The 27,842-nt window shown below is 41.1% G+C and overlaps 2 protein-coding genes across 6 annotated transcripts in view; one reads left to right on the forward strand and one right to left on the reverse strand.

The window, feature by feature from the left end:
- Nucleotides 1-10,216, forward strand: part of vav2 (vav 2 guanine nucleotide exchange factor) — a 256,669-nt gene extending 246,453 nt beyond the window's left edge. For 3 of the 5 annotated variants that reach the window (XM_034709776.1, XM_034709778.1, XM_034709777.1), the window contains exons 24-29: nt 260-376; nt 972-1,059; nt 1,169-1,292; nt 5,575-5,664; nt 6,129-6,283; nt 8,837-10,216. In XM_034709776.1, coding sequence (XP_034565667.1) covers nt 260-376; nt 972-1,059; nt 1,169-1,292; nt 5,575-5,664; nt 6,129-6,283; nt 8,837-8,884 — 622 coding nt within the window. In that variant the 3' untranslated portion in view covers nt 8,885-10,216. The remainder of the gene's footprint in view (nt 1-259; nt 377-971; nt 1,060-1,168; nt 1,293-5,574; nt 5,665-6,128; nt 6,284-8,836) is intronic. The other 2 variants (XM_034709779.1, XM_034709780.1) reach the window with 1 other exon arrangement.
- A 2,895-nt stretch (nt 10,217-13,111) lies between these two features.
- The window catches only part of vsig8a (V-set and immunoglobulin domain containing 8a), a 31,098-nt gene continuing 16,367 nt past the window's right edge, over nt 13,112-27,842 (reverse strand). The window contains exons 6-7 of the mRNA XM_034709034.1: nt 26,035-26,176; nt 13,112-14,454 (exon numbers count right to left, since the gene is read on the reverse strand). Coding sequence (XP_034564925.1) covers nt 14,241-14,454; nt 26,035-26,176 — 356 coding nt within the window. The 3' untranslated portion in view covers nt 13,112-14,240. The remainder of the gene's footprint in view (nt 14,455-26,034; nt 26,177-27,842) is intronic.

Below are 27,842 nucleotides of genomic sequence, written 5' to 3' on the forward strand. Positions count from 1 at the left end.
TTTTATGGCCTTGTACGTTATATATACAGCTATTACCCTTAGGTCAATATCATGTAATTACCTCAGATCCATTAATGTAAAAACAGGAAAAGTGTGAACTGCAGTCATTAGTTAATTGCGAGCAAATTGACCCCAAAACGCGGCCGCAACCGAAGATGAATTACAACATGGCTGTTTAAAGTCAAGGCTTTTAATATGGTGTTTTATTATATAACTTTGTAATCGGAGGTCAAAACAATTATTCTTCACTCCCTCGTAGGTTTGCAGGGAATATGGAGCGCCAGCAAGCAGACAACCTTTTAAAGTCCCACAGCAGTGGGACCTATCTTATCAGAGAGAGGACAGCTGAGGCAGAGAGGTTCGCCATCAGCATCAAGTGAGTGTCTCACATCTTACGGGAGGGCGGGCAATCTCAAAGGAAGGTCTTTATTCATATCTCACGGGAAATAAAAATTCTCACGGGGTGCCCTACTCAGCTTTTTCCTTGCATCTTTCAGCTCCGGCTAATTACCATTCGGTAATTGCTTTTTTTTTTTTTTTTCAATCCTGTTTTCTCATGTGCATTTCCTCTGAGAGAATGCACTCCCAAAGAGAAATATGCAAAATGCTTTTACTGGAGCTGTCATGCTGTGATGAACTGGGAGAAATGCTTTTGCACATTTGTCTTCACGTCTTTAGGACAGGTGCAAATGGGCTGCAGGGACCAGCCATCAGACAAATTACCAGAGAAGTCTAGCTGTCAGATTTAACTGGTGAAAATGATTATTTTGTTGCTTCAGTCCTTCAGGTATACATAACATTATTTGATGTTGACAGCAGCTGAAAACATCCACCCTAAAGGCACACAAGTCTGAAAGCAAAACAATAAGTAACAGTAACATGCAAAATGAAGAATAAAGGAGACTGGAAATGAAAGCAATCACAAAATGAAGGTTGTTTTGGTGATGTCTTTGTGGTGCTTCGCTTCTCAGATTCAACGATGAGGTAAAACACATCAAGGTCATCGAAAAAGACAGCTGGATTCACATCACTGAGGCCAAGAAGTTTGAGAGTCTTTTGGTAAGTCACATGTTGAACTGCAAACACAAAATACCCACAATACCTTGATTCCAGAGTTGAATCAGATGGTCATATCTCTGATTATTTTCTGCACTGATCATTTGAACAGGAACTGGTTGAGTACTATCAGTCGCATTCACTGAAAGAGAGCTTCAAGTTGCTAGATACCACATTGCGGTACCCGTACAAGTCGAGAGAACGGTCACTAACTCGGGCCAGTTCACGCTCACCAGGTAAGTCCTCTAAATATTCCTATTACACAACACTTCACTTTCAACTTGTGCAGCATTAAATACTGAGGAATCAAGAATGTATTGACTTGGAGCGAACCCTGATTCTTCCTAAATACTTATATACTCTGATGCTTTATTAACATTGCAAGCAAAACTATCTGCCTGTCTCTTCAATCATATTCCCTACAGCCGTGAGGGATCAAGGTAACAGATGAGAGAGCACAGAGCCGGTCCTGCTCCGGATCGGACACGGACCGGACACGGATCTGGTGGAGGTCCCGTGTAAAGTTAGCTGATACAAGAGAAGCACTTTAGAATGGAAAAGTGGACTCTGATTAAACAGAGTCTGATTCCTCTGCTTCAATGCTGCTTTAGCATTGTATTTATGCTTCAAGAACGAAATTCCTGCTCGGCCCATGGCAATCAGACAACACCTAAAACAGTAGTCGGTCCACCAGGTGGCAGCCTAGTAGTGTCTCTTTGTGCTGGAATCAGTAAGACCCCTAAAGATGTACAACAGAATAAACTATGATAATTGCTCATTCTGGGGCTCAGTGGAGGGTCTCTGTATTCCTTTCCTGTTTGAGACATTTCCTTACCTGAGCCTCTCTATAAGAGCTCTATAAATGCTTTTGATTAAAAAGTTAATCAAAGTTACACCCTGACTGTTTGGAGATAAATGATGCATCTCAACCTCCCCCCTGCTGTAAAGAAATGAGGCCAAAATACCTCTAGTGCTGGGCATGAGTGGAGCTGAGCCTGAGTCTGTGGAGATTGGTTGGTGGAGCATCAGTATTTATACCCTGCATCTTTGACTAACCAAAACACGCAATCAAGTTTCCAATATAATATAAGGATCCCTGAGGTCAGCACAGATTGCTGCGTGACAGCCTCTTGAGGTAGTCTGAAGCAGACACTCATGGTACTGTGAAGCTGAAAGACTCTTGTGTTAGTGATGGGTAGGTGTTCCTCTGCTTTTCACATCCAGAGCACGAAGCACCGCAGGAGCGAAATTTAAAGACAGAGTTGTCAATACTGATATAATACCCCATATTAGCCTAAGTTAATTAACACTTGAAATGACAATTAAAACGACTGAAATGACAACCATGTATTTAAAAATGTCTTCATTTTTTTTTTACCAATATGATAGGCTTCATGATCTATACCACAGCCCGTCAGTAGGGGGAGCTCAACATGTTTTGTCTTCACTTTTTGGGAGCAGCCATGGTGCCCATCTTTTGATTCAATATGTGGTAACAACCCTCACCAATGGTCATGTTATTTTTTGGTATTCTCAAGACTGTTCAAAACTACCATGAAATTCAGTGCTCCCCCGCTCGGTCATATTCATGTGATTAATGAAAATCTTGAATAAACCTTGTGGATTGCTGGTTTGATTGAAAAGACTTTTCAGTTTCAGACAACAAGGGACCAGCAGAGGGGGCGGAGTGAGTCTTGGCAAATTGGTTACAGGCAGTGGGTCTCACTGCAGCCAATGTTATCACTACTGAGCTCACTTGCTCTACTGGTAGCTCGTAGGATGTTGAGAACAGATGGTACCTGAAAGAGCTTCAAAGTTGCATGCGAACATCAGGCAGAGACCCCTCAAAACGAACTGCTTCCTATATACCAGAGCAGCACTTCTTGATTTAACTGTGTATGTTACTGGTAAATAGGCAAAATTAGTTCCTATTGAAGGTTGGTTGAACTAGCCCCTTTGCCACCTGGACATATCTCTGCTGTTGTCCTGTTGTTGTAATCCAGGCCTGTCAAGCAGGGATGAGGACACTGGGTAGACCCAAAACTTAAACATCCAAATAGGTCTTGGATCACCTCAAATAACCCAGGGAAGAGCTGGATGACACAGCTAGGGAGAAAGATGTATAGGCTTCCTTGGTTCGCCCTCTGCCATTGTGAGCTGGAAAATTTAAGCAGCGGAAAACGGATGGATGAATGTTTTGCCCAGCAACTACGAGCTGCCAGCTTTTATGAATCACTACAATACAAATTTGACTCTGAGGGGACATTGTAATGTGCACGTCCAGGAATCAATTTAAATCCCATGTCATCTTGGCCGGGGACAACGCAAAGAAGGCTAGAATAAATGTGACAGACTACCTCCCTCTGTCTTGGTCTTCACTGGTGCTCTCTCCCTCCCCGGGCCTGTGACTGTCCTGACTCATGGAGGAACCCCAGGGGGGAGCAGGGCAATGATGGTGACTAGCAGTTTGAAATGTAGTAGATAGAGAGACAAAGACAAAGTGAGAGTGTTTGTCAGCTAACTCAGTGGCCCGTGCTCCGTCTGTCTGAATTGGCAGCCCTCTCCGCCAATTACACTGTGTCAATACTGGCTCTGGCCGGCCTTTGTTCCATATGCAAGAAGAACTGGCCCCTGCATGCAGATTGTTTCCCTCCTGATTTGGCTGAACTGAATGTTGTTTCCAACTGAATGAAAAATTTGTTTTTTGCTGATGATAATGTGTTCTCGCTCCATCTCTGTTGGTGGTCTTCAAGGGCAGTCTTTTTTTCTTTTCTTTTTTTGAGAATGCAGGCATACTGCAACCCACAGCTGTACATGAGAATGATGTGTGAAGCAACTATGCAAGAGAATATGACTGCACAATATGTAATCACTAAGTTTGTTCAGGATCTGATGAAAGCTAATGCACATCATATGTGCTTGATGAGAATCTTTAGAGGCAGCACAAAAAGTCCCGTTCTCAGCGCAGAGGAAAACAGTTCATTATTCCTGTCTCTTTGTATTTTTTGAAGATTTCTCCTTCATCACTTATTTTAGTAGCTTGTGCCATGGACAGTGTAGGTAAAACAAAGTGCTGGTACTCTTATTCACTTGTTCTTGAGCAGCTAATGTCAGTAAATCATTAGTATTATGTTCTTAACTTCTACAGTTAATAAAAGACATCAGAAGATAATGTTCATTTTCACTACACAAATGTATTGATAACCTTTCCTCAGTGTGTAACCCAAACAAAGAACCTCTGCATCTCTGCATCAGCATGCTCCTTTCAATTTGCTTGTGTTCTTTGGGAGCCAGGTCAACATTGCTGTCGTCCTTTTTTTACCCTGATTCTACATTTTCATCCTACACTTTAGAGATTTTTTGGTTGAGTTGTTATTCCATTGAATACAGACAAGGACGTGACCATCACATATTTTTAGATTGACTGATTATGAATCAGTAAGATAAACTGTAACATGGAGAGAGCAGGATACTGGCAGCTGTTGAAAATCCCAGCACAACAAAAAAGTCCTGGTACTCCGAGGGGTTGAAGTTAGTAGTGGGGTTACTGCATACCTGTGTGTACCGACCCATTTAATGCACGTGGCATAACCATGCACAGCAGCTGTCATAACCTCACAAGTTCACCAACAGATAAAATAAACCTCAATAAAGTTTTGTGAGCATCCAGACAGAAAAACTGAGTCTGTAAGATGCACAACAGGATAGCCATGAGATATGACGTATCAGCAGTAGGAATGTGAAAACTGTGGTTTTGACACACAATGATTTCACCAAAAAATAGAGAATAGAAGTAAAGGTTAAAGGTTAAAGGTTAAAGCAAAGCTGTGCAAGGCCCTCTCTTTGTTTCTTGTTTGTTGATCTCACCTGAAGATGCAGTTGGTTGTAGATGTAACAGCAATTCACTTCTGGGGAGATCATCGGCTCACCACTGTAAGGAGAAGAAACACTGAGACAAACCAACAAGATTCAGTTTCTTGAATATGTCTTTTCCCATCCGGTAGAGAAAGAATACTCCTTTGACATATAGATATCCTGTTTTTGGTTTCTTGTTTAGGTGCAGATTTTTCCCCCTCCAATGGACTGGGTTTACAGAAAATAATGCATGTAGTGTTTATGTTTTCTGCAACGTTTCATACTCAGTGTTTTGTTATGGTGATTCTCTTACTGTCTTGGAAGTTGAGGTTGGTAAAATTCAAAGTACAGTGGCCAAAAGATGCTGCTAACAGCAAATGATGACATAATAAAAGTCACATAGTTGTTTTGTAGTGTTGCTTAATGCCCAAGTGTCTGCAGATTCCATAAATACCAAATGATTGTCTCCAGCCACATGACTCACGCAGTCAGATCCCTGTAATGACGTTCACAGGATAATGAAATCTGAACTCAGTCAAAAGGGACGGAAATATTTAATTTACAAGCTCTTCTTTGAATTTCACTTTGTTTCTGGCTCCTGCTCTGCGTGCTCCTCAAGGCGCTTTCCGTCTTTATTTCCTCCTCTTTCTCTTCTCCTCTCAGCAGCCACCTGCGCCTCCTACAACTTCTCCTTCCTCAGTCCGCAGGGCCTCAACTTCTCATCTTCTCAGAGCTCAGCTCCCTTTTGGTCAGGTACTCTTTTGTCTGTCTAATCTTGCTGCTGTTGTCTTCCTGCTCCTCACCGCCTGTAATTTCATAATGAGCCTCTGTGCTCTCGACCTCATTACTGGTTCTGTATAGCGCTCTTTTCATTAGCGAAAACATTTTGGCTATTTCCAGGGTGACACTAGCTCATTAAATCAAGAGAAGGAAACCAATTTCCTCTCCCATGATAAAACAACTTGTTTCACGCTCATTTATCATTGTGTGACTACACTGTGTCAAGCTAAACCCTCTGAACACTAATATTCATTCTCCACAACTAATCGTTACCACAAAGTTCAGTATGACCTTTTCCTGCTGAACCATCTCCTTCATCCACAGAGACAGTTCTTCATCAAACACGTCAGATACATCACTAGTTTTAGTTTTATTTAGAAACTGTCGTATTGTTAAAATGCACATTGATTGATCTCTCCTTGTCTCCTTTTCCTCAGTCTTTACTCCTCGGGTGGTCAGCACAGCAGTCGCCAGGTATAACTTTGCAGCTCGGGACATGAGAGAGCTGTCACTCCGAGAAGGAGACATTGTCAAAATCTACAGCAAGATCGGGGGAGACCAGGGCTGGTGGAAAGGAGAGGCCAACGGACGAGTGAGTCGACTTATTGTCTGTTCAGTGAGCAGGGGAATAATAGATCCAGACTGAAAAGAACTCCCTACGATGTTGGAAGCTCCGTTCCCCATTTAATTCAAACAGATCCTGCTGCTGGCTTCATGAAATCATGTGTTTGAAATAAAGTGAGGAATCCTGGGACTTTATCGTAGATGTCCAGCACTATGTGGTCTTTTGTGCGCACCAGAGTCACTACATTTGACTGTTAAAGCTCTTCTATTAGAAGCACCCCTAAAGTAGATGGTTGAAAGGGAAAAGTAAAAGCCTGGCTGCTGGGAAAGGTGCCAGTTTAATAGACAGGCACTAAAACTGGATGTGATGTCAGCTTTTAATGGTAGGAATCTTCCCCGTTGGGTTGTAAATTTGGATGCGTTAATGTGTTGCTGTGGATCCAGAGTGGAATGTATGCACTTAGCAATTGTACTGTTGTACAGATAAAGTGGGTTGTGCTTTACGGTGAGGTCTGATGTTGGAGCAGAGGAGCTGTCCAAGTTGGATTTCCTAATAGTGTGTCAGCATTTTGCTTTTACTCTCATGGTGAAGCCTTTACAGCAACACAATTATAACTAATGATGTCATCCTTGTTATGTAAAAGAATGTCAAATATCAATTGTTCAGTATAACCCACAAGGTGCTTAAACAGCATGTTGATTTGTCCATTTTGTGTCCACTCTGGCTCACCTTGTTGCAGGACCGCAGCCAGGTGTTAAAATAGTCATAACATAAGACATTCTTTATTGATCCTCTACTGGGAGATTATTTTTAGTTACAGAGGTTTAGAGAAAATTAAATGTAACATACACTATGGACACTTCCTACTTATGCATAGTTGAGTTATTATACAGCAAAAAATGCATCAGGTTGCAAAACACACACAGTATGTACTGTCACGGCAACACAATCCTTGCACAAGTGTGGTGTAGGGCATCCAAGCGTTGGATTCCCGTGCCATAATAAAGGAAGGAAACAAGTGGCTTTCGAGCAAAAGGCAAAGGAGAAAGCAGACCTTACCCGTAGCTACTTCTCTTTCCAGGCCACCACGCACATAACACATGACAAATAACTCAACGGAATGGGGAAAGGGGGATAACTTCTTAAGGTTTCTTCCACAGCTTCGGACCACGGCTTCTCTTTCTCTTCTCGCCTCTTGCACAGATGTCTGTCTGAGCTAATCAAGACCACAGCATACGCGTCTCATTGGCCAATTGGTCACCGGACCAGGAAGGCCCGCCCACCTGTAGCTCGCCAGCCATAACACCCACACTCAGGACAGTGTTGCAGTAACACTACCATAATGATATGAAGTGAATGATGCAGTGAACATAGCCCAAGGAAATACAGTAGTTGCGGAATTCCCCAGAGAGAGGTCACATGACTCAACGTACGAAAAGGCTACAGAGGAGCTTGTTTGGCCTCATTGCTTCTGTTGCATCGTTCAAACAGAAGCTCAACCTCCTTTTTTAATTCTTAAATCCAGTCAGCATGTGTGCAGGAACAAGAGAAGAGGAGTACCTATGAATATTATCATGATTTTGATATTCTGCAGCAGAAAAAAAAAAATAGGAGCTTGACCCTCAAAAGTTTTACAGATTACACTTTTAACATGTAAAACCTTCTATAACGGGCGCTGGTTGTCTAAGCTTCCCACATACAGAGGCTATAGTCCTTGTCGCAAAGGTCGCCGGTTCAATTCCTGGCCACGACCATTTGCTAAATGTCTTCCCCTACTCTGCTCCCCACATTTACTGTCTATCTTTAGCTGTCCTATCAATAAAGGCAAAAACGCCCCAAAATAAAACTTAAAAAAAAAATGTCTGTAACACATAAAACATGATCCTAAAGTTCCATTGAAAGGGTTTTACTCAAATGTTATCCAATAAGTTATTGATACAGACTCCAGGCTGCAGGAAATGCATTATATTTCATTACCATGTGGATGACAGTGTATCACATCGCGTTCCCACTGCCTGTTTACCTCCAGTAAGGTCTTTTTCATTCGTCATGAATGCATTAGTTGTTACTATCTCTCTCTGTTAGGTCCAGTACTACTTACTATTCCGAAAGAGAGGAGAATTTGTTGCCTGGCAACAGCTGAAGCAGTATTTCAAGTGTTCTTGAGAAAAGTTGCAGCTGCTTCACCTGAGCGGTGCAGTTTACTGAAAATACTCAACCAATTATAGAGGAATGTGTAGTTTATTCAGTGTCATAGATCAAAGCTGCTCGGACCGTGGATTCACTTTTCTCTTGCTGACTGTCGAGCTTAACTGCATGTAAAGGTACCCGACTAGATTCAATTAGTGCCCTTTGATTATTGTTGACTTTCAGAGCAAAGCTTCCTGAGTGTCTTCAGTTTGATGCATTGACGGTGTGTGTACAGTGGGTTTATTTTTTCCGGTAATCAAATGTTTATCTTGCTGTATGTTCATCGTAATGGGCTGTTAAAAGGTGCCTAAATTAACTCAGTTACCATTTATTTTACTTTGCCACTATGTGAGTCTCTATAACTCTGATAAGTGCTCTTTTATGTTGCAGATTGGATGGTTTCCCTCGACCTATGTGGATGAAGAGACCGTGCAGTAAAGCTCGGATGTCTGCTGTCCTGGCTCCCCTTAAATCAGGAAACATCTTCTATCTACTGTTCTCAGAGAACACTCTCTCCAGGAAAATAACACATGGAAAATAACACATTTGATTTCTTTGCTGGATACCGTTTTTTTTTTTCATCAAGTGTCTCTACACCTTTTCTCTATCTTCAATTATGCATCAGCTTTGCTTCTCATGCTTCTTTTTGTGCAGGAAGTCCTGCTTTATGTCTGTGCAGGGAAGAAGAAGAAACAGGCTTGCTTCCTGCTTTGTTTGAACTGAGGACACAGCAGAAACTGACTGTGGAAAGCTTTACTTTGAAAAGGCTCCCCTTTGTTGCAGGTCTTTGCGCGGTGAAATAATTGTACAGTACAGATAATTTATTGAATAGAGATTATTATCATTACTAATGATTATTGTCGGGGAATTTAATTTTAGAAACGGCGAGGAATGGGATGAGAAAGACTAAAATAAGACATAAAAAAGAGACAGATGCTCTGTTTTCATGTTGAGAGATTTTGCCTTAGTTGTCATGGTGATGCCTTGTGGGCTGACACCAGTGGAGGGAATCGACTTTGTTGACTGGTTTTACTTCTCCATGTATGCATGTGCCCATGTGCGGCCCACACAAACACACTCACACACTCACACAAAAAACATACACAGACCAATGTACAGTACGGTGCCTTTGAAGAATGGTCGCTTACTGAACCTCAACATCAGCCAGTAAAGAACATTGCCACCCCCTAACAGACAGTTTGTCCCGACGGGAAGAGGCACTTATAGAACATATTGGGGACAGCTCGCCTTCTGAGCCCTCCAAAACAAGATGGTGAAGCATTTAACTCATCCGAAATGGAGACTGGATGGACTCAGAGAGACAGATGGAAGGTTTTTATAGCCAACAACAATGACGTACACAGTTCATGTCGGTCTGTGCGTCACAAGTCTTTGGGCGCATCAGCTGAACGCGAAAAGGGAAACATCAAGACATTCCACTCTACTCCCACTTCACACTTTTAAATCTCGATGTTCATTGTTTCATTCTTTGATTTATTTGCACAGAATCAAGATTATTTTATAAGTTTTGAGAACTGGACCAACATTTTTTTATATAATATTATTTGAAGCCAAATCCAGCCATGTTTTAATGTCTGCATGGAGTTCTGATCCAATGTTATGATTTTTGTACCTTGCCTTATTTTTACTGATGATCAGGTGACGGGATTTTTCTGTTTCTCAGTGTTGATATTTTTTTCATGTGTGAAATCCATTTTGGTGCTGTGCAGACTGGTGAAAATTAAAGTGTCAGAAGACTTTTAATCTGAAGGAAAATTGTGTGTGCTAATTAACATAAATCCAGAGAAGAAGCCCTTAATCATTTTTGTGATTTTCCAGGGTTGCAGTGCTCAGTGTTTCCTTTTACTTCGTGCCAGAAAATCGTTCAGAAATGTACAGCTTTTTTGACTGCTGTGTTTGTATTCAGCTTTCATCAGATTTCCACTGGAGCATGGACGTAGTTCTAGGTATGCAGATATTCAAATGTTCAGTGACCCCTTCAGCTCAAATTTCTTTTAAAGGTCAGTTTTTCTGGTATTATATTTATTTAAAACCAATTTGGTTTTCAGAATATTCATTCACTCACTTATTTTCCACCCACACAGTTAATTGTTGGCTTTGATCGCAGCTGGTCGAGAGCAATTCACAACCAACAGCAAAGCATGGTGTTAACCTCACAACTTCACCTGATAAGCTTCCGTGTTACTAAAGGCTCATTTATACTCATTTATACACCCTATGCAGCAGGGGCTGACGCGAACATGAGCACCACATACTGTACTTGTGTGTCGATGTGTCCGAGACGCGCAGCAATTCTCAGCCGAAAAGCTTGAGGGCAGTGTGGTCTCTCTGATAGCCGGTCCCCTGCTTCCAGCCCCGCTACGATCTCTGTTTACTTTTCCACAGCGATTCAGAGCGTGTTATGTTAACTTAGAGCTGATACATTGCTGTTTATCATACAGACATGATTACAGGGAAGAATAGAGAGGAGGAGATGAAATACACGGCCAGTGAGCGAGGATCCTGGAAGTGCTGTAAATGCAGGAAATACAATGCCGCCGAGACGGCCAATCAAAGAGCTTGCGGTCCCCGTCGATTACATTATATTTTGGAGGAGGTGCACAGCTACGTGCGTAGGCCTCTGCGTAGGTACGGGAGCTACGCGGAGGCCTACGCCGTCGATTCGACGCAGAAGTATAAATTAGCCTTTGGGTGTTGGTGGTGAGGTTAGTCATTAGTACTAAACACACCTGGTGATTAAACGGGTGGTAAAATACTGAAAAAACTGAATAGAAAAAAGTGTTTCTAAGATTCCCTTGATGCTCTTATGCTGGTTCAAAATTTAATTTGGGGCTGTGAGCGGAACTGCAACTAAACAGCTTGCTCAGTTTATTTTAAAGTTGGGATTCCATTAGTGTTCATTGTTAAATAGCTTTTGATGGGAGCCCCACTATCCATAAACGTAGTTAAAAGCAGTTTCACATTAACATCAATGTTTACGCAATTCTCGCAGGTCTCAAGAAACTGCTAGCTAAGGTGCTGCTAACTTTAGCCCAGATGGTACTTTGTTCTCAGATCACCAATGACCAAACTCCTTTGTTCGGTTGAACAATAAAGGTAAAACCCCGATGACTTGGGTCAGAACTTTCAGGAGGTTTGCCAGCTTTTTGTGTTTTTATGTCTGACTGACAAAGTGTCTGAGAGAGCTGTTTATCGAGGACTGTTTGATGCACTGGCACAAGTTAAACCTGAAATCCTGTAGAGTGGATTGTTGTGTCCCTGACCTGAAAGAAAGAAATGACTAATGGAGAATAAGTGTAAAAAGCTGAATTTAATTTGTCCAATAATTTTCTTTGTACAGCCCCATGAAGTAGCAGTTCCTTCAAAACACAAACGCTTAAAAGGGGTCAAAAAACCTGGCCTAACTCCTTCAAACACAACCCACTGAGAAGTAAATTGCAAACACTGAGCACATCAGCTCTGGCCTCTTCACAAAGACTTATGGAGGAGAAGATACTGATATGTTTAGTTTCTAAACTTTTGACTGTCTATGGTGTTTGTTGCTGCAAAGTTGGACCACCCAGAAAAACTCAAAAGTCTTAGCGTTGTGTGAAGGAGACACGCAGGAGGCCTCCATGTTGTCTAGAGTGAGGAAGAGGAGGGATGTAGTCGCTTTTAATGTAGTGGAAAGAAACCCATTGCATGTGGCTATTGATATTTCAAGTCCTGTCAATACATCCTCAAAAACACAAGTACTTAATAGTGTCCATTTTTTGAATGGTTGAGTATTTCCAAATGAGGTCTATCATGAAATAAATATTTCTTTGTTTTAAATTTGAGACTGAATCATTTTCAACTTTGACTTTTACTTTGAGTTTGATGTGCAGAGTGTGTTATTTTGGTCACTATGGTCTCTCATTCAAAACAATAACAGGAAATTTAGTTTTACGAGTCATTTGATCTGCTTTAAAATGCAAACATTTAGACATACTGACAAAATGAAAAGCCGTTACGCTAAGTGATAGCACAGTGCTTGTTGGCAACTCAAGATGTAGTGATGAGTATATTTATATTAAAGGGGCATTGTGTATAGTACAACTGTAATATACGGAAATGCACCACAATCCAGATCAAAAGCAACAAAGCTGCCCCATCACTGGTCCATTAGTAGATCTGATTATGATTTGTGTTATATGTTGTACTAATGTGTTGCAAGGATGTATTCTTGAAATGTGAAACTTTTCAAAGTAATCTTTTAGCTGCAGTCCCACTGGTGTCAATATATACAATGGAAAACATAATCCAATGAGGTAAGTAGGCTTTCTTATATCATATCATAAAAGTATGAAAAGTGCGAGGCAGTGGCACCTCTATCAGTCTCTGTTTTCAGATGTTTGTTATAAGGACGCTGAGTATTGATCATTTGAAAAATCATCTGTGAATGCTTAGTTATATTCAAATCTCTACAGACTTTGCTCTCCTCAGTTCATGTTCAAAAGAAATACAAAGCTCAGGAATCCAGGGCATTGATTGGTTGATATACAGTGCTTTTACTCTATTATAACCACCCACTCACTGTACAGTATCATGCTTCATGCCCAGCTACCAACTAAAGATATAAACAAGTCGACACAAAGTATGGATTAAAATATTATTTATGTTTTATTTGAATTTTAATTTGTCACACTTCCGTTGCATTTGTCATTCTTGCATTCTTCAGATGTAGAAAATAACAGCAGCACCTGTGTAAGGTCCCCTTCCCTATGAGTGTTAAAGGAAGTTGGCATTTTCTTCTTACTCAGTCAGTCCTTCAACACTGCCAAGCCCATCCTGTGTTCAGGTTTGTGGCTGCTTTGTGTCTGCCCTTAACTTCTTTCAGTGTTTTCCTCCTCCCTTATTTTTTTCTTTGTTGATGACTGGTCACTATTAATTGACAATATTTATTGTCTTCCCCAAATAAATTAGAGGTAAGATTAAAAAATACCATCCATGATATTTAGCCTACCAATGAAAACCATTAAAAACATTTCAGACTTTCAACTAAGAATGTTAACCGAAACAAATGTTTTAGCTTCAGTGCGAACAGGAGGGATGAGGCCCCCTTGCTATTCATAATTCACTACTGTTCTTATGTTGTTGTTTTTTAACAAATCCAGGTAAGCCATGTTCCTTTTGGGTTTGAACTTGTTGACAATTGTGATAATGATCAATTATTCTACTCATTGTTTAGACTTTTATTTATACATAAATGTTATACCTTAAAGATTCTGCAAATGTTAAAAAAAATATCAAGCTTTCCAGACAACTATTTATTTTAGTAATTCTAACAATAACAGAAGACAACATTTCACAGGACTAATGTCTGGTTTGTACTTCTGCGACGACTCTACACCTGCAACTACCCTATAGTGGTCTACCACGCCATCCTAAACACAGCAAACTTTTGTGTTGGAGTGTCCGTGTCACTCAGCAATACTCTGCCAGGGGACAGGGGAGAACCCCAGTGATCCTGGAAATTGTAAATAGAGGACATACGATGCTACCAAGTGGACCAATCACAAGGGTTGCGGTCCACTGGGTTTTGATACGTAGTTACATTGTGAGAAGCTGCACTTCAAGACACATACGCAAGCTTCTGTGTAGGTTCAGGGCTACACGATCTTCATTAATTAGTCTAAACAATGTTTGTACATTTTCTCACAGCAAATGTTTGTTTCAAATATACAGTGTTTGAAAATGAAGTGTGGTTTTACAGAGAGCCTAAACCTCCTCAGTCCAGCTCTCCTATTGATGGTCAGACTACGTATCCATACTTGCTGTCATATTTGACTGGTGTGCTTTTGACCGGTGTGTGACTGTGACTGTTGCTGGAGGGAGTGTGCGTGCGTCTGTCATTGAAAGACTTCTCTCTCCCTCCAACTTGACAGTAAGAAACCTGTGGGTGCTCACTGGTGCTCCGGCTTGTATGGCGACTCACAGGGCGGCTTTCAGGAGCTGGAACGTCCTCCCTGTTTGATATCAGAGGAGAACAGAAGGAGAAATACTACAAAGTTAAATTACTTTCCTGCCTCTGTAATTATTTTAAGTTCAGTGTTTGAACTCAGAGAATTAAGGCTCCTTTTATGTTGTAGTAACATAGAAGGCATTAATAGAGGTTGGGTGAATACACAGAGCTGTCCTATTATGAAATCTGAATGGAGTTTTGGGGTAGAGCTGTATTTATCACCATTCAGCATGCATCTGCCTTAAATTATGTTCTAATTAAAAGGTAAAAAATAAGCATTGATTTCAGCCAGCACAATGATGAAATTAGATTTTCAAAAAGAACACTCTGGGCACTCAAAAATAGTTAAGAATGGTTCAAAATATAAAACAAATCCAAACAATAAGTTGATCAAACCTTCTTTGTTTGGGTACATTATGTATAAGCTTATTTAATGTTTCATTTTTGCATTGAAAGATAACTGATAGACTGACCTACCATTTAAGTACAGGATTCATTTTATTGTACTGCGTAACCACTGTAAGTTCCACTTGATACCTGAACAGCAGGTTGTTTTAGTTGTCCTTTGTGTGCTTGTATCCATATTTAGCACAGTGGGAGCACAGCCCTGCATAAAGCATAATCACGCTGCCCTGTATGTTAAGGGCATAAATAATTGTGTTGTTCGACTATGTAGAAGTGTTTCCCGAGAGCTCCTACTTTCTCTGAGGCCTTGCTTTCACTCCTCCTCTTTCACTGAAGCATAAAATTCACTCTGGTAGTGTATCAACCATCAAACGCTGACAAGAAGCATACAGCGCAATCTTCCCTCGTCAACACCGCTGCCAACGTTCAAGCTTAGAAGCTTCTTTGCATTCTGAATTTATGTAACTGTGCAGCAGCAGCAGCCGGGATCTGCTCCTCTGTCAAAGATAACACCCGCACAACTGATCGACTTTGGCAGTTTCTGATCCTGTGGAGGCCAAAGACTCAGATTTTTGTTGGTAAAGGGAATAAATGTGTTTTTGTGAAGCTGATATAAGAAATAATATCTCAAAGTTTATAGGCTGTAAACATGTTTATTTCTGCTGTAAAGATCGGCTTTTATGAATTTGTGTGTATGTGGTTTCCGGTACTTCAGGAGCCAGCCTCAAGCAAACACTTGATGAACTGCAATTTTTAGCAATCCTGCATTGGCTTCAATTTTCGCGGCCGGAGGTTGCCGCTTGGCCTAAACGTTTGCTTAAAATGTTGTAGGTGCTGACTTTGCCTCACTTCCTGTCACCCACAGTGCCCCAGCTGGAGTGGGGTTTCATTACAATGGAAATGATCAATCCCAGGGTATTAAATTGAGGTTTTTTTTTACTATTACTTCACTAGCAAGGACCATGCCACACAAGGATATAAGTTGAACATTTAATGAATTAGTTGTGTGTGGTGTGCCCAGCAGAAGGAGACTTAGGATGGGAGTTCCGTCTCAGCGTTATCCTGCCAGAGCTGATCTTGACCCAGGTTGTACCTGGAAGTAGACAGGGCATAGAAGGAGCGAGCACGAGTTGAGTTGGAGAGGACAAGGAAATAGGTTAAGAGCAGTAGAGTAAGGTGAGGGAGGGTGGGTTGAAGAATCACGGACGAGCAGTTGGAGTAGGCTGGCTACATTTAAGAAGGCTTGTCAGGTGATTGAGGGTGTGGTTTAGGCGTGGTCCTGCTCCCGAATCTAAGTTAACACCTTAACTTCATTTCACTAGCAAGGACCACACCACACAAGGATATAAGTTGAACATTTAAGGAATTAGTTGTGTGTGGTGTGCCCAGAAGAAGGAGACTCAGGATGGGGGTTCCGTCTCAGCGTTATCCTGCCAGAGCTGATCTTGACCCCCAAAAGAGTTGAATTAGATGGTGCTCAGTTGAACGTGAGCTTTGCCGAAGTAAGGGTATAGGAAGGGATGATGGAATGAAGGGATGAAGGGGTGAGGGGATGGAGGGATGAGGGGATGAAGGGATGAAGGGATGAGGGGACGTATGTGCAAGGAGATAGTGTGCAGCCTGCGGATGCAGGGATGTAGAGAAGCGGTGATAGTCCAAGAAAAGTCAGACACAGAGGGAGCAGGCACAGGGGCGACACAACCCGATCTCACTCCAGATGGCGTAATGTAGGTGAGACAGGTGAGATGCAGTTAACAGCCGGATGGGTAGTGCCGCTGTGGCGAGAGCGAAGGCATTGACAGAGTGCAAGAAAACATTTGGGTATTGGGGAAGGGAGGGGGTGGGGATGGGGAGGGAGGGTTGAAAGGAGAGGTCAGTATGAAAAGAGGGGGTAGAGGATAGCCAGTTCCATTTAACTGTGAAGGGGCTCCTGATGGAGCTGAGGAGCTGGCTATGGTGGGAAGAGGGGGAACAGAAGCTGTATTGCTGTGAGCGGCTGAAGGAAGGGTAGAGGAAGGGATGATGGGATGAAAGGATGCATGTGCAAGGGGAGTTTGTGAAGCCTGCGGACACGGGATGTAAAGAAGGCTGTGATAGCCTGTGAGAAGTCAGACACAGAGGGAGCAGGCACAGGGGGAGATACAACCTGATCCCCACCAGGGTGAGCCGATGATGCCGGTAGAGGCTGTGGGAGCGGCTGAGGCCTGATGACGTCACACCTGACGTCGCTGGCGGTAGTAGGCCCAGGTGAGGAAGCAGGAAGCGCGGGAAGTTCGGTTTTTGACGCTGTGGTGTTAATGAATGAAGAGTACGAATGGAACGATCTGACCATGTTGTCATTGCCGTGGAAGAGAACGCCTTTCGAGGTTGAGGAAGCGTCGCAAGCAAGCGACGGTCCAGTTCCTGCGGTCGGACTCCTGTGGAGAACGTGGAGCCGGCCGCGAGGAAGGGGCGCAACGCCCCGTGATGGATTACCGGTGACGGAGCAGTGGGAATGACGTGGAGAGGACAGGTACGGTCTGCTTCGGCGGAGCCTGGGGCGCCTCCGGTCCGCGGCTCTCCCTGGCGATGAGGATGAAGCCTGTGCACCTCTTGGAGAAGGCGACACCTTGTTCGGGAAGCATGAATGGGTACGATGCGGCTGCGGCATGCTGAACCGGAGCGCAGGCGGCTCCGCTGCGACTACCGGCTGTGGTGTGACTGCCCGCCTCCGAGAGAGGGATACTCTGTATGGAAGGTTAACCGTAAAGATCAACGCCGGAGCCGTGCAGATGAAGCTCCATGGTGAGTTTGTTGCTTTTTCCTTTGCCCCGAAATCTGAGCGGTGATGCCTGAAACACGGTCTGTCCGTCTTTGAAGAATCACGGACGAGCAGTTGGAGTAGGCTGGCTACATTTAAGAAGGCTTGTCAGGTGATTGAGGGTGTGGTTTAGGCGTGGTCCTGCTCCCGAATCTAAGTTAACACCTTAACTTCATTTATTTTTAGCTTCTTGACACTACAGTTCCATCATCTTTTATCTCATTCTTTTGGCATTTACGTGTGATATTTAGCTGCTATATAATCATAATGTCCTTATGCTCATTGTTTTGGTATTGCTTTCCTGTTGTTGTTGGTCTGCTCTTGTCAGTGTTTTCTTGTAATACGCTCCAGGCAGAAGTTTTAATTGCTTTGATTAACCCACAATGCCCTAGGTTCCCTCATCCAATCAGCAGACAGAAAAGCTGCTGATTGCTGTTGATTTAGTTGCAGCTGTGAATGCAAATAGGGCCTGAGAGAAGTTCAGATGGAGACCAAATCACAGCTGAAAGGTAAGATTATACTGGGTTTTTGCATCAGGTGAAGAGGACTGGGCACTGATGAATGTTGCTACATATAGCTGAATGCATTGAATGTTGAGAGATGACACATTTCCGATGCACAAGGTGATTAAACGTGAATGTTGTGTTTGGAGTTTGTGTGCTCTGCCCCCACATAGGATTAACAGACATTACCACTTTCTAAATTCACACCAGTTGAGTTAATGCATGGATGCTTGTTGTCCTGTTGAAGAGTTTTAGTCTTCCCCAATGCATTAACATATGTTTTAGTGTAGAGTACTCGATGTAGAGTAAAGTACTTGAACTGATTTGATACTTCAAATGACTCATCCTGAATTTTCTCACCCTCACTGAGGCAGCAGTTTTTACTTTTTATCCGTACATCAATGACAGATGTAGAGTAACTATTGTCATGGCTTAAATGACTCCTGCGTTGCCTTCTCTGTTCGATGAGCATTTTCCTACATCGCCATTTTCATGTGCAGAGAGTTGTACTCCTGCATGTCACAGATATGGAGAAGCTCTGTCAGGATCGTGGCTTGGAGTGCTTCTCTGTCTCTTGTGCACAACACTGTCCTCCCACACTGACACTGCTCCCATTTCATCCATCTACTTTGAAAGCATGTGGGCTGTGCTCAACTGCATATGAACTTGAACTCCAAATTATTTGGGAGACATTGTTTACTTGCATGAGGTATAAATCCTCACAGAGATGTCAGGGGGGCCATCAGCCCTAGAGCCAGGGCGTCACAACCTTCTGTTTGAAACACGTTTTCCCATGCTGCCTTTTTCAGCTAGTTACAGTTTACAGCACAGGAAAAAGTTTTGGGATTAAATATTTTTGGCTCACAACTGTTCAGAGAAACATCCAAAGTGAAACTTGCGCATGTGGGTTGTAGAAGTTCTTCCTAAAACATTAAGTCTGCCAAATGTTTTTTTTCCACTAGTTTTTTATGTTCCAGAACTTAAAAAAGTGAAGGTTAAGCTAGGAACCAGGAACCGTGTGTGTTTAAAGGACATTTAGCTACAGCAGCCACATCATGGTCGTCTTAAAAGACCTTGATGTCTTCTAAAAAGAAAAAGAAAAAAGGTTTTCATGTTCCAATTTTAGTTTTAAGCCCTTCTTCATCAACAGACTGAAAAGCAACGTGCATATACAGTCTTTTCAGGAAGACTGAAACAACTGTAGTGCACCGTAGCAAGCACTTTAAAAAGACCCTGGAAAACTCAGATATCAATCTTTGTCACAAGTAGGTATCTAACTATTAAAACATATGCTTATAAACCAGACACTTTAGGTCAATTATATATTCAAAAGTAGAAATGTAAAATTAGAGGTTAACTTCTTGAAGCCATGGCCATCCTTATTTGTTTTTTGTTTTTTTTGTAAGGCTCTGAGAGGAATGCAAATTTGAGCTATCCTAAGTCCCACTCATGGATATTAACACATGGATGCTGCTGCTGCTGCTGCTCTAGAAGCAATACTTCAGCCGCTATATCAGAGAGGAGAAGCCGCGATTTCTGATGAGTGTAAGTCTGACGGCAGGAGGTTTACCCACAATTAAAACATACATAACCTGCTAAAGTGAGAATCAGTTTTCAAATGGTTTGGTTTGTCACAAACGTCAGACAGGAAACTCCAGGGTTAATTTCATTGTAATTTAACCTTAAGTTAATTAGAAAATGACTTTCTTTAAAACACGAATGTGCATTAATAATAAAAATCATAACATAGCATATCTCTTATAAAGTCTATTAAATAATGTTTTTGTTTACACATTGAGAAACCAGTTATTTATAATTTATATAATATAGCTAACATATTTAATAATGTATAATGTAAAATATAGTTAATTCTAATAATTATATCCTCTACTAACAGTAATGATGATGATGATGATGATAATAAAATAATAATAATGCAAATTAGTGTTATTATTGTTCTTGTTATTATTATTATGTTGTTATTGTTATTAATGTATTGATGTTATTTTAATATGACAGAATCCGATAATTAAAATGTAATGTAAAGCATGAAAAGTTGTGTAATGTGAAGTATAAATGTAATGTTATATATGGTATATGTAATGTTTATATTCATGTAACTTGTACATTACATGCAATGTTGGCCTTTTGTAATTTCATGTAATATACTACATTCATAGTGTTCATAGCGGTAAAATATTGCAAAATATCTTCTAACCAGGGAAACATATTCACTGATGCTTACTTTGGCATTTGTTTAAAAAGACTTATAGAAAAGCGACTCGAGAGTTTTTGACCTTGACGGTGTTCTAACTTGAGATCAGAAGTTAGAGAACCCTCTCCAAGATGACGGCTTTATTGACACATTTAACAAACCTGAATGAACCATCTTTGTGTTTATATCTATGAGACCTTCAAATGTTTGTAATGACAGTGCTAATAGCCTAATGTGTAAGTTCATCCTCCTGGTATAGCTTGCAGTGTATACTACTGCTAAAGAAGTTTGCCAATTAGATGAGAACCAAAGATTTCTTTTAAAAGTTTCTTGGCATTTGAGATGATATTTGAAGAGCTAAATCTGTGTTTACAGAAGCACTCTGTCTAAATTACAAATATTAAAATCCCAGTAGCTGCACTGCGAACAATCATTTTGATTTCCCTGATGCTGAGATACATATATATATTTTTTTCCAAAAGCTTTTCTGTTTTATGATCAACCTAGACCAGGTTTGGCTCCAGCGATGATGGCGATGTTGCATTACACAGCTGAAACAAAATGTAGAAACTGGCACCAAGTTATGTCCTCTGTGGTTCTTGATGTGGAGACGCATGTGATTAGGCAAATACCATTTGATGCCATCAAAAGCAGTCCAAGTCCAAAATGTCTTTACAATCAAAGCTTGATTAATCTTTGTTAGCCTTAAAACTTCAATTATAATAAATATAATAGGGATAACAGCCAAACACTGAAATGTTTCTTGAAAGCCATATTTCCTACTTTTTGAAAATGTGTTTTTACTATGTTACATAATTATGTAACATTACCTCTACCTTTTCCTGATGGCATGAAAGGTGCAAGTATTCATGATGTAATTAAGCCTTGACATTCACTGCACAACAATGTAGATATACTTGATTTGTTGTTGTTGTTGTTGTTTAATGTGTTGTCTTACTGCATATAGTTCCTTGACGTAAAGCACCCTATTCTGCATAATTGCAAGATGCTCTAAGTATAGCCTCGCTTCGCCAGGTGAGTTTGACAGACAAACGCTTGCACTTGTTGATCTCTACCCCTTTGTTTGAAGAGAAAACAGATGAGTTACATTTAAGGGTGGCTTTGACTGAAAAATATATGTGTCTGGTAAATGATTTCTTTCATTATCAGCCTATATATATTCACAGGGGGGGGCACGGGAAACGATGCTGCATGCCTCAAATGCAAATTGAAGGCATAAAAAAAACACAGGAGAAGAGATGGATTGCTGCAACTTACTTATGAAACTGATTTTCTCCAGCTACAGAGAGCTGTTCTGTTCTGCTGTATTAGATAGAAGATTAGTGATGTTCTTCCTCTAATGTTTGGAGATCTGATCCCCTTTTTGGGGCGGATTCTGTATATAAGAAGTTCAGACAAAATGGAGCCACTTGGTCTTTTATGTGGCTCATGATTTAACAAAATGTGTCTTGCTATGGCAATAACTCCCTTTCTAAACTAATGCTCACTCCCATAACAGAACCCCCAAAGAACCAACAGCCATTATTTTCCCTCTAATGTTTGAACCCAATGGTTATGGGTTGTTATAAAGGGAGCTGAACGTCACAGATAGAAGCTTTAATTCACCTTGGTGCAATGTCAGAAACAATCATATTGCAAAAGTGCAATAACATCGGTCCATGAGGGTAATGTTATGGTTTATTTCTCTGAACACTATTTTAGGATACTCATTTAGTCAAGAGTTATATTCTCTGAGCTGCATGGGTGAAAATTCTAATGGTTCCGACATGTTTAATAAACAAAGACAAAGCCCTCACCTCCATTGAACATGCGTCTAAAGCATAGACTGTTTAAATAATGGACGTAGTATCCTTGACGTCACCCATCTGTTCCTGAGTGCTGTTTTGAAGCCAATTGTCGGTGGGAGCCATATTGGAAATGCTGAACTCAACCAAGCTTAGGCTGTTTCCGAAACGGCCTGCTACATACTACTTACTAATGTAGTAGGCAGTAGGTATTGCCTACTACATGCTGCGTTTGAATTTAGTATGTAGTATTACTATTCTGTTCGATCTTTGTTGCAGTACGCTGAGCCAGACGTCACTAGATTTCCGGTTTCGGAAAGCGGAAGTAAACAACGGCCAAGCTAATAGCGAAACTGCTTCTTTAGCATCCATTTATGATTTAAAAAGTTAAGAAGTGGTTTATATGGAATTCAATAACTTTCACAGCACCCAAAAACGGATTTCCTCCCGTCAAAAAAGAAGGAAAAAGAAAAAGCGGAACGAGCGCTGTGCATTATGGGAAACAGTACGCGAGGCAGACTGGTCCGATGCATGCTGTGAAATTTTCCGGATTCAGTACGACATCCGGGGAGTTTTGGCTTACTGCAGATTTTGCTCTTGTTCACATACTACTTACTACATACTGAATTTTGGCAAAATCAGTACGTACTGCTACTATAGCAGGCGGTTTCGGAAACAGCCTCAGTGTGCGGTAAAGAGGCAGGGTTTGAGCCAACAGCTACGTGTTCCCGCCTGTCAGTCAAGTCAGTCATGTCCTTATTTGGGCAAAAACTCATAATCTTAATATCTTATGAACTGTCGTGAAAAAATTCACCCCCGTACAGTGTGTGCCGATAGAGAAATTAGCTAAGTAGACCCAAGCAGTTTTTTTAACAAGGCTGTAAACATGTTTATTAATGCATATTTAAAAATTGTGTTCTTTGAAATGGTGTGTATGTGGTTTTCGGTGTTTCTGCAGCCAGCCTCAAGCAGATGCTAGATGGATTGCAGTTTATGACACTTCCCCATGGGCTTCATATTTTTAGACCAGAGGTTGCTGCTTGGTCTAAAGACAATACAATATACTTCCAAAGTTTGTAGGATGGGAATGTGAGAGAAGGCATGACCAAGGCAGGAAATGTATGCTGTCAATGATTGTTTTGAGCACTGATGACTCGGATTAGAACTCTGACTTGAGCTTTGACTGCATCAGGACTTAGAACATAGAGCAGAGGACTCTGACTTACATATTGATATAGACTGTTTTAGATGTTCTTACATGTCATCTTATTCAGCAACAGTTACTGCCAGGATAAAGAGACACTACAAATTGTGCGTTTTGGTTTCAAAGATTCTAAATGAAGTGAAAGCAAGAGCAAAGCAACATGTTGGGTATGTAAAATAATGTGTAGAGGAAGGAGACAAGTTCAAATAGACATCTGTCTGCAGCTTGGACTTCTGTTGTGATACCATTGCAGCAGAATCAATGACTGTCCACTCATTAAGAGAAGTAATTCTTCTGGTGATGGGGACTCAACTTAGACTTCGCTCGGATACTTCTCTCGTGACGAGGACTCAACTTGGACGCGAACAAAGAGGACCTGAGACTCGACTCAGGCTTGAGGTTTGCCGATTTGACAACAACCCTGGTCAATAAGCGGAATACAAAAAGCCACATTTCCACTGAAGGAATCTACCCTAAGATCTTTGTAGGATTTACATTAATAATGCAGGGTCCAGGCCTAATTGAGCCTCCAGAACAGAAAGTTAACAGTCCCAAACAATCATCCATCTCTTTGATTTTATTTCTGATGTTAGCTTAACTGTATAACCCGTTTAAGCAGAGCTTGAGGTCACTTTTGAATTGCATACAACAGCAAGTGACATTTAGTCCTGGGGACAGAAGTAGTTCCAGCAGGTTAAAAGTTGTCAAAACTCTCTTGATATGAATTTTTCCTAAAAAAAAAGGTTAATAAATCCCTTCAAAGAAATGTCTTAAAAAAGGAAAGTGTTGTCACACACTGAAGCCTGTAGAGCTGAATGAATTAAATAAAAGCTTAATACTTCTTTTGTACCTCTTGGTCACTCCTAAAGCAACTCCCAGCCTCATAAAAGCACAGCACAAAGACTTGACAAAAGTGAAACAGCTGGACAGAAACAGCTGGACTACCTTTTGTGAAATGGTGGCAAAAAACACTGACTAGCAGTGAACTCTGCAGTTCACAAATCAATGCACAATGTGTCACTTCTTAGTTTGGCTTGAATGGAGCTGAAATAAAATGGCCATTTGGGGTAGTTTGTGTTGCAGTGTTTTTATTTGTAAGGCACAGCAACTGCTAAAATACCTCCTGGTTGCCTGGGAACTGCTCAGAGCTGATGAAACCGTCTGGCAGATAAACCGTAACGAAAAAAGGCAAATTGTCATTGTACACTTTGGTTCTGGCAGGCAGGTTTAGTTACTGTTTTAGCTTCAATTTTAGAAGATATTTATGCAAATTGGATCAATCTCTAAGGAAAAAAGGATGCGTTCCAAAATATCAAACTTTTTCTCTCCCGTACGCCTGCTCGTTATTCCTGCTCACTTAAGAGTTCAGGGATACAAATCAGAATCATCAGTGGGTTTAACATGTAGTATGTTTGCTTAATGTATGTCACGGTTCAACTCAACTAGTCCAGGCAGATGCCGGTCCACCCAGAGTCTAGTTCTGCTGAAAGGTGTCAATGTTGCCAAGGACTTAGTGAGATTGCTTGTTTTTTAGTGTATGGAAAAGAAGCACAGTTTAGATCTGCTCTAGATGTGAAGTGTCAGTAGATAACTCTTGTCATGATTTGGTGCTGTATGAACAGAAACTGATCGATCGATTGAAAGCTAGACACAAACTGTATATACTGCAGTTGTATCCAAGAAAATCTATTAAAATCAGAAGCAAGAATTTGGAAATGTCACTTCCCAAGTTTTCTCAAGACTTAATAAGAGTACATTAATGCTGCAAGTTGAACGCAAGAACAACTGAGAGTGTTTGTTGACACTAGCGAGCCTCTTATGTTTTTGACTATGAAGAGAGATGGAAGAGAGCAACAAGATAAAAGTGCTGGTAACTTTTAATGAATCCCACTCAGGCTTTCAGATGCAGCATGCTGCAGAACTGAGGTTATTTATGTCAGCAGTTATATTTGCATCATTATCTACCTGAGGAAAATCAGATTGTTTTGCACAACACATGAAATCTCAATTGTTCTGCACGTTGTGAGGCTTCATAGGAGAGTGTGGAGGACTCTCTTTAGTGTGTGAGGAATTAAATAACACCATGACGTTTGCATAACAACATCGAAGTAGTCTAGACTTGTGTTATCTAAAAGAAGTCTTAAGCTAATTTTCTGCCTTTTAAATGTGATGTACATGAATCACTCTTCTAATGTTAACTTTTGGATTTGTTCCCTTATCTGAATGGCTTTGATGCATGTTGTTTCATACCACACATTTATAATTGCCTCTCCGTCTTCTAAGGTTTGTTGTTGATGTCTCGCTTTTGTAGTCTGTTCTCACTTGTCTTAAAAGTTAATAATATTATACGTATGTATGCTGATAAAAAAAAAACCCAGTCATAGCAAGCACAGTAATGTTTTGACCAAATGTTCATACCCTTCCTTCAACATGAACTTGTAATTCGACAGCACTACTCAACGCTAACAGAGGCAGAAGTTTCTCACTCTTGGGGCTTTTTTTTTGGTGATGGATGAACAGTAGGAGAAACTTGTCAGACAGTGTGTGGATTTGCTCCCCCCTCGCAGCGGCTCACTTATCTAACCGTCAAGCTGCCGACACCTTCAACTGTTCACTGATATCTCTGCTGGAGCTGCAAGAGCTGCACCGTACCTGATCTCATTGGAAAACTCCTTTTCATAGCGACGTCTGCTGCTCAGCTTCCAGTATAAAAGCACAATGAAGACCAGGAGGATGAAGATGAGGAGCAGGGAACCCACGACGGTGCCGACTATCACTGCTGCTCTGTTTGGAGCTGTGAAATCAGTATGAATAACAAGGAATTATTCCCTCAGAAGCTCTGTGGCAGGAAAGAAGAGAGTGCGAAGAATTCATTATACTCTATTATTCTTATTCTCCAGTGCTCTGGATCCAGGCTCATCTGCCATGTAAACCTTTAAAGCTAAATAACATCTCCTCACAACACTTCAACGCACACTGTATTTCCAATATGCAGAGAAAATCATAGATTGCTGAAATGTCAACTTCTCATTAAAAACAAGAAAAAAAAACTACTTTAGAGTCACAGAAGAGTATAAATATAAAAGCATAACACTTGTAGAGGTATAGTCTTCTTTCTGCTATCTATGAAGTTGTAGCCAGAAGTGTGCACAAGGACTGGATACAGCAAGCATGTCTCTGTTCAGACCATAGACTGTATAAATTATGGACGTAGTATCCATGACGTCACCCATCTGTTTCTGAAGCGGTGTTTTGAAGCCAATCGTCGGCGAACGCCATATTGGAAATGTTGAACTCAACATAACTGCTGTTGAGCGAGTGTGATGTAAAGAGGTGGGCTTTGAGCCTCCTAGCCAACAGCTACAGTGTTCCCACCTGTCAATCAAGTCAGCCGTGCCTCTCATTGGAAGACTCGTAATCTTAATATCTTCGAAATTGCCGTATTATGAAAAAATTCACCCCCCATACAGTGTGTGCAGATCAAGAAATGAGCTATCCAGATTACACTCATTTTGTGTATCAGGCTGTAAACATGTTTATTTCTGCTGTAAAGATCGGCTTTTTTAAACAGCTTTTCTGGTACTTCAAGAGCCAGCCTCAAGCTGACACTTGATGAACTGCAGTTTTTAACACATCCGCATTGGCTTCAATTCTCGCAGCCAGAGGTTGCCATTTGATTGAGACTAGACATCATGTACCTACTGGAACCTTGATGCTCAAAACGGAACACTTTATATATATTTCTAAACTGAACAGTGTGTGTAAAAACAGCTTTTTTAATTCAATGTTTTCTGTGCGAAACTATTTCTATATCCCTAATGCAGCCTCATCCTGTGGCTACTGCTGGCTGCTATGAGAACCTCTGTAAATTCTTTGGGACAGCATTTTTTTCTGCATTGCTTTGATAACTTTGTTTCTTCTCCATGACATTTAAGAGAGCACACTTTTAGATTTAAACATATAAATACTTATCTCTCTCTCTCTCATTTTTTGTCCCATGATGCATTGAATAACTTTTTTATCTAACAGTCACGATCATCCGGAAAACAGGAAGGTGAATTTGGGTAGCAAACTTAATCACATTAGATAACATCTTGTAAATTATTTTGGAGATCCTGTGGTTGAAGCCGCTGGTCTAGGAGAGCATCCCACATGAAAATGAGTGATTCCCCGCCTACAGCCGAAGACCCGCGCACAAGGAGCAGAAGTTACGGACTCGACAAGATGTAATATGGGAGTCTGCTACATTGATCATAAGGTACACGAAGACAAACTTATTTTATGGATCCACGGAAAGAAGAGCGCCTGTTTGAGTCTTAACCTAGATATGATTTATCCCATAATGTTCTACTAAATCACCGACTGTGCTCCTTCTGGTACACTTACAGTCCCTAGATTCATTCCCTGTGAGACAGCTCTGCTATTTCTCTGCTCTCCGTCTTGTTCGTAGGTGGTTTTAA

The sequence above is a fragment of the Notolabrus celidotus genome, chromosome 19 (assembly GCF_009762535.1).
Source record: "Notolabrus celidotus isolate fNotCel1 chromosome 19, fNotCel1.pri, whole genome shotgun sequence".
Classification (NCBI taxonomy): domain Eukaryota; kingdom Metazoa; phylum Chordata; class Actinopteri; order Labriformes; family Labridae; genus Notolabrus; species Notolabrus celidotus.